Source organism: Rattus norvegicus, chromosome 1, assembly GCF_036323735.1.
Source record: "Rattus norvegicus strain BN/NHsdMcwi chromosome 1, GRCr8, whole genome shotgun sequence".
NCBI classification, from domain to species: Eukaryota; Metazoa; Chordata; class Mammalia; order Rodentia; family Muridae; genus Rattus; species Rattus norvegicus.
In genome coordinates, this window is record NC_086019.1 from 255,982,628 (window position 1) to 255,989,949 (window position 7,322).

The 7,322-nt window shown below is 50.3% G+C and overlaps 1 protein-coding gene across 1 annotated transcript; it reads right to left on the reverse strand.

Moving 5' to 3' along the window:
• Positions 1-1,965: 1,965 nt before the first annotated feature.
• Calhm3 (calcium homeostasis modulator 3) lies at positions 1,966-6,967 on the reverse strand. Its single transcript, NM_001191956.1, has 3 exons — positions 6,681-6,967; positions 4,743-4,998; positions 1,966-2,457 (listed from the first exon to the last, which is right to left on the reverse strand). The coding sequence occupies exons 1-3, from the start codon at positions 6,965-6,967 to the stop codon at positions 1,966-1,968; spliced, it is 1,035 nt and encodes a 344-aa protein (NP_001178885.1).
• Positions 6,968-7,322: the final 355 nt, after the last annotated feature.

The following is a 7,322-nucleotide window of genomic DNA, read 5'->3' on the forward strand; positions in this document are numbered from 1 at the left end:
CTCTTCTGGTGTGTATGGAGACAGCTATAGTGTACTTACAGATAATAAATGAATACATCTTAAAAAAAAAAAAAGAGTCAGTACCTAAGGCTTTTATGAGGAATTTATCAAGCAGAGCTTGCTAGAACCTACTCTGAGAACCGAGGTAGAAGCAAGCAAGAAACCCAACAAGGGCATTGAAGGACAACAAAAAGGTCTAGAGAGTAAGCTGGTGTCACAGCTCAGAACAGAACCCACAGCCAGGTATCCATCCTGGCATTCGATGCCAGCCCCCATGCTGGCGACCGTGGGCAATGTCAACACCCTTTTGGTTTAGTTTTCTTTTTCACAAGGCCCTGGGTTCGGTCCCCAGCTCCGAAAAAAAAAAAAAAAGTGAAAGTTTTCTTTTTCAAACAGTGACATAATAATGTAGCTTAGGTGACAAAGGGCTTGCTTAGTGTGTGCTTTCGGTCCATCCCCAGCACTGCATAAACTAGGCACAGCTGGGGCACCTCTGCAATTCCAGAGCTCAGGAAGTGCAGGCAGGGAGGTCAGAAGCTCAAGGTCATCTTCAGCTAGACAGAAAGTTGGAGGCCAGCTAAGTTTCATGGGACCATATTTCTCTCTCTCTCTCTCTCTCTCTCTCACACACACACACACACACACACACACACACAGAGAGAGAAACAGAGACAGACAGAGACACAGAGACACAGAGACAGACAGAGACAGACAGAGACAGAGACAGATTCCCTAGGGTATGCTGACACATTTGTAACCCCAGGCAAGGCTCACAAAGGCTAACCAGAAGGATCACTAAGGTAGTGAAGGTAGGGTGGGACTAGAGAGATGGCTCAGTGGTTGAGTCCACACTGTTCTTGCAAAGTACACAAGCTCTGCTCCCAGCACCCACGTCAAGCAGCTCACGACCGCCTGTAAGTCCAGCTCCAGGGGATCCAACGCCTCTGGTTTCTGTGGCCAGGCGTGTGCTCATGCTCACTGCCTCCCCGTACACATAGGATAAAGTAAATCCTAAAAAAGGAGAAAGAGCAGTGGGTTGGCTTAGCAGGTAACAGCACTTGTTTGCCAAGCCTGATGTCCTGAGTTCGATCTCTGAGACACACATGGTAGATAGAGCTGACTCCTACAAGTTGTCCTCTGAGCTCTACACACACACCAAGGTGCATGTGCATGCAAGCTTACACACACACACACACACACACACACACACACACACACACACACCACATAAATAAATAAAAATACATAAGATGTAATTTAAATTTAAAGTGACGGTGCCAATAATCATGCCTTCACTGGACTACAGCAAGACTGAATGAACAGATATCAGGCGCGTGACACTATTATGGTGATTTTTGTGTTTTTAAATTTGGAGTCAATGTCTCTGACCCAGATCCACAACAGATTTATTCAGACTGTGGCTACTCAAAGTTTGGTCCACTGACCAGAGGAACGAGTATTGTGTGGGAGCTTGTTAAGACAGGAAATCCTGGAAACTGGGGAGTGGTGGTTGATACCTGTAATCCTAACACTAAGGGAGCCTGAGGCAGGAGGCTAGCCATGCATCCCAGGCCTGGAGTTCAAGGTCATCTTCAGCTAGATAGCTGTAGTGTGCCTCTTCCTCAAAAGAGATGGGGTGGGGTGAGGAGAGAAAGAAAGGACAAGGGAGAAAGGGAGGAAAGGAGGGAGGAAGGAAGGGAGGAAGAAAGGAGGGAGGAAGAAGGGAGGAAGAAGGGATGGAAGGAAAGGATAGACTCAGAGACTCAGTCTGAAGGCTCTGGATAAGACTCTGAACTTCATCCAGGCCCAGAAGGAACGGTGTCCACAGAGGAGGATATACCCAGAAACTAGGTAAATACTGGGCTATCTGGGAAGGAGGCCAGCAAGGGAGGCTGGCTTCCAGACCTGTGCCAACATGGGAATTTGGCACGGGAAAACTCCTGCTGTTGGAGCCTTGTAAGATCCCTATACATCAAGCTGGTGGCCCAGCTTGGTGCCTGGAGCAGCTATAGGGGCACGATGATTGAGGCCAGGCTCCCAGAGCCTTGGGGAGGCTGCGAGGTCAAGCGGTGGCTTGCTGGAGTACCAGGTACTTAGGAGGTGATTCACTTGCTCTCGGCTGGAGATTGCACGCAGGTGGGCCTTCCCGCTTTCACTACCCGGCTCCTCCGGGGGCTCCGGGGGTTCCTGTGACTCTAGGATCTCGCCAGCTGGGTCCCGATGTAACCCCAGAGCGCGTAGCTCGCTCTGCATGCTTGCGAAGAAGTGCAGCACGCAGCGATGTGCGAAGTCCCGCGCATGCTCACAGCATGTCTCATCAAAGAGCTTCTGTTCCAGGTCCATATAGTTGCTCCAGTATCTGCGCTGTAGGAAGACCGTCTGGTTGAAGCAGGGCCTCAGACAGCGGGCTAGGAAGGCCACCACTATCACCAGCAAGGTTATACTCCAGCCGATGGCCTGAAAGATGAGAAGGCTTTAGGAGATGTGGTAGGACTCCAGTGCTGGTGCTGTACACCCTGTGTGCGCCAAGACTCCTCCTTTTGTTTCTCACCATCCTTTGTCAGATCCAGTCACCATCCTGCCGCCCACCTTCCAGAAGGCGTTGAGCCAGGAGTACCAAAGGGAAATGTATGCTAACCAGGCCGAGGATTAGAACTGCCCAGCCTTTGAGCTAGTCAAGACATATTAAAATTAACTGTCGTGTGTGTGTGTGTGTGTGTGTGTGTGTGTGTGTGTGTGTGGTGTGTATATGTGTCTGTGGTGTGTGTGAATGTGTGTTTGTGTGTGTGTATTTGTGTGGTGTGTGTGTTTGTGTGTGTGTATATGTGTCTGTGGTGTGTGTGTGTGTGTGTGTGTGTGTGTGTGTGTATGTGTGTGGTGTGGTGTGTCTTTCATTTGCAAATCCAGATAGCTCCTGACTGGGTATGCATGTGTGCAACCCGCAGGGAGCCCAATCTGTTAGCTAAACTCACCGTAACATCCATATTCTTCTTCCTTTTGCCTATGGCCCCCTCACCTACACACCAACCATTTTCTCTCCTTACTCACCCTTGTTTACATTTCTCCTCCCTTGCAATAATGCTATATTTTGTGAGTTATTAAGCTGGGTGTAGGAACAAATAGGAAGTGTTAGACCAACCGTGAGGGAAACTAGAAGCCATTCTGTAATGCTGGAGCCCACACCTGCCCAATTCTCCTCCTGTCTGTCTCCCAAAGATGCAGGTTTCTCCCAGGCCCACAAACATAAACACCCTTGTCACTTGTAGGCGAGATTCCCACCACATACAGTTGTCCTTTTCAGTCATGCCCAGGCTCCTCACCAAACACGTTGAGTGTAATGTTTCCCTGAGCCCTGTGATCCCGTCACACCTAAGTATAGGGCTCTGTGGAGTCCTGGAGATGTTCCATGTATAATGTTCTGTGATGAACACAGCTAGCATGGGCGTTGGTAGTGGTGTGGAATGGGGAGCCTGACTGGAGGTAGGGCCGTGGATGTCCCAGTACAGTAGAAGGGATGCCCAGTGAGAATCCAAGCATCTGGTGAGGCTCTTTGTAAGGATGTAGTTAGAGAGACCGATGCTGGGTATCCAGAGCTCGCCTTGCCTGTCACTAGTTATGTGACTTTGGGCTTGCAAACTAAAACTCTCGGAGCCTCGTTAACTCACCTGAAGCATGGGGTGTTAAGAACTACCTCCGTCTCAAAGAGTTGGTCTGAGAGCTAAACAAACGGAGGCCCAGAGAGTGCCTAACACAGCACCCAGTGTGGGAGTACTCAGAGAACGGCAATTATGTGATTTTCAAGACGGTACATGTCTGGTGGGAGGCAGGTGCTACAGGACATTACCAGGTCACTCTTCTACCACCCAGCTCTGGGGACTTTCAGGCAGGCGGGCATCATGGACCTGTTCTGGGTAAGTCGGTGTTAATGGCCCAGGGCTCACCTCTCATGGATAGTTGTTCCAACCTCTCTACACTTCCTGCTCTTGGTTATGGCTCCGAAAGTGAGGAGCACGGTTGGGAAGTCACATGGGCCTGGCTCAGCACCAACTCCAAAGTCACACAAGATACCTGCCTCAGTCAGGGTTCCTACTGCTGTGATGAATGAAACACCATGACCAAAGCGATGTGGGAGGAAAGGGTTCATTGGACTTATATTTCTGCACTGTGGTCCTTCACTGAAGGAAGCCAGGACAGGAACTCAAACAGGACAGGAACCTGGAGGCAGGAGCTGATGCAGAGGCCATGGAGGGGTGCTGCTTACTGGCTTGTTCCTCATGGCATGCTCAGCCTGCTTTCTTATAGAACTCAGGACTGCCAGTCCAGAGTTGGCCCCACACAGAGTGGTTTGTGCCTTCTCACATCTATTGTTAATTAAGAAAATGCCTGACAGGGGCTGGCAAGATGGCTCATTGGTTAAGAGCACTGACTGCTCTTCCAGAGGTTCTGTGTTCAGTTCCCAGCAACCACATGGTGGCTCAAGACCATCTATAATGGGATCCAATGCCCTCTTCTGGCGTGCAAGTATACATGCAGACAGAGTATTCATATACATTTAAAAAAATCTTTAAAAAAAGAAGAAAGAAAATGACTGACAGGCTTGTCTACAACTCCATTTTTATAAAGGTATTTTCTTAATTGAGACTCTCCTCTCAGATGGCTCTAGCTTCTGTCAAACTGACACAGAAGTAGTCCGGCCGTACAGTATCTATGAGGCACCAAGGGCCGGGCAGGACCTCACTTACCTGTGACAGGCACCGGAGGTACCGAGACACAGCCTTGCGAGCTGGGCTGGTTTTAACCAGCTCATCTTCCTTGCAGGGCACCTTGGCTAGGAAGAGCTGCACCTGGCTGGGGGTCATATTAGCAAAATCCAGAAACTTCTCAGGGTCAACGGAGTTGCTGAAGGCACACACAAGACACTTCCCATCAAGGAGGGCCAGTAAGATCCAGACCAGAGGTGCTGCTAGAGCTCGCTGCAGCACAGAGGAGCACATGTACCTGAGAGCAAAGAAAGAGGGCGTCAAGGGGCAACCTGTGTGCAGTTACACTCAGGGAGAACTGCACTTGCCATGTGGCCAACTCCTCCTGTGGGAGCTTGGCTAGGATTTCTATACACACACAGACACACACACACACTCACACACACACAGACACACACACACACACTCACACACACACAGACACACACACAGGCACACAGGCACACACACACAGGCACACACACACAGACACACACACAGGCACACAGAGAGAGAGAGAGAGAGAGAGAGAGAGAGAGAGAGAGAGAGAGATGAGACAGAGACAGAGACAGAGACAAACAGTCACAGGGAGACAGACACAGACACAGGGAGACAGACACACAGATACACACAGAGACGTGCACGGGCATACACAGAACACATACACAGAGAGACAGACATGTACACAAATGCACATAGACACACAGAGACATACACACACACAGGCATACACACACATAAATAACATACACACACACTCACAGAGAGAGAAGACAGACACATGGACAAACACACACAGAGTAGCACAGGCACACACAGAACACACAGAGACAGACAAATACACAGACACACATAGACACACACACACAGACATATATTCAGACACACATAGAGAGAGACACACAGAACACACACAGAGAAGATAGACACAGAGACAGACAGACAAACAGATGAACACACACACAGACACACATAGACACACATATACACAGACATATACACAGACACACAGACGAACACACACAGATATACATAGAGACACACAGGCACACACAGACACAAATACACACAGACATACACACACACACACACACACACACACACACACACACACACACACACACGGCCTTATACGTCCCAGTTTGACCTTGAACTCTCTGTGTGGTAGATGAGGGTGACCTTTAGCTTCTGATCCCCTGCTTCCTCTTCCTGACTTCTGGGATTGCAGGCGTGTGCTGACCCAGCTGGAGAATGCAGTGCTGGGGTCCAACCCAGGCCATCATGTGAGCTTGGCTGAGGTTCCCAATGTCTGCGTATCAAAGTTGCCTTACACCAGAAAGCGGGGACTGAGGAGCAGACCCAGGGCCGAGGAAATGAATCTAGAGATGCCTTATGTGCAGAGCACTCAGCAGAGTGGCCCTTGGCCCCAGGTAGGTATTTAATGCCAGCCGATTTTGTGCCAGACCCTGAGGACAGAGGGCTACAACAGGTAAGGTGCTTGTCTCTGGATGCTTCCAAGAAAGGAAATACAACCTTTACATAAAGATTACCTCCTGCGACAAACAGACAGACAAACAAACACCTACTAGGCACTCAATGGGACTGGCATGGCCTGGGTAATTCTTGGGAATTCTGAATCATCAGTAGTGTGACCACGGAAAGGTGAAAACTGATAGGAACAAAAAAAAATGTATTTTCAGGACCAGTAAGATGGGTCAGCAGGTAGGGCTACTTGCTAAGGTTGATGACCTGAGTTCAGTCCCCAGAGCCCCTATTGTGGAAGGACAACTCCTGAAACTTGTCCTCTGACCTCTGCGCACACAGAAACGTGTTTCTGGATGGGAACCGGAAACCGAGCAGAACATCTCCATCTGGGGCGGAGAAGAGCACACCCGATAGTGTCAACTGCCCTGGGTAGCAGAGGGATATGTGAGATCCTACCTGATGATGCCTAGGTCCTTCCTCCGGTGCCCTGCTGGCCGGCGCCACTCCTCCACCATCAACACAGACTGTCTATTGACCAAGAGACCACAGAGGAAGAGGGCCAGAGGGGGTGTGAGCAGCAGGCCCAGGCCATAGAGGGCATTGTAGTGCTCTAGGCAGGGACAGTTGAAGTCGAGGGAGGAGTACATCTTGACGGTGACAGCAGCCAGCAGGAGGCAGATGCCGTTCGTCACCGACTCCGAGCTGGACTGGAAGTTCTGGAAGAGCATTCGGAACCTGTCCATGATGATAGCGGTGTGGACACAGCTGTGGGTGAGACACTGAGGGCTGGCTCCCCCAGGGACAGGCCTGGGGTTCACAGGATCCTCCAACCCAGCCTCTCAGGTGTGATGGAGGCTGAAAGTGGAAAGGCGCCTCTCGCCAGGTGCTTGCCACTCCCTCCTCTGTGGGGTGTGCCGCTCTACTACCAGCCAGCCAGAAGCATCTCTAGGCAAATGGGCCCTATGTTCCCTTGACTCCCTCTGCAGCCTGGCTCAAGGTTTGTATACTTGGGTAGACAGTAGATGAGGCTCCCTGGGGACAGGCAAATTCTGGGTGTGGTGACATGGAACATAGATGGAGCAAAATTGTATTTTCTGC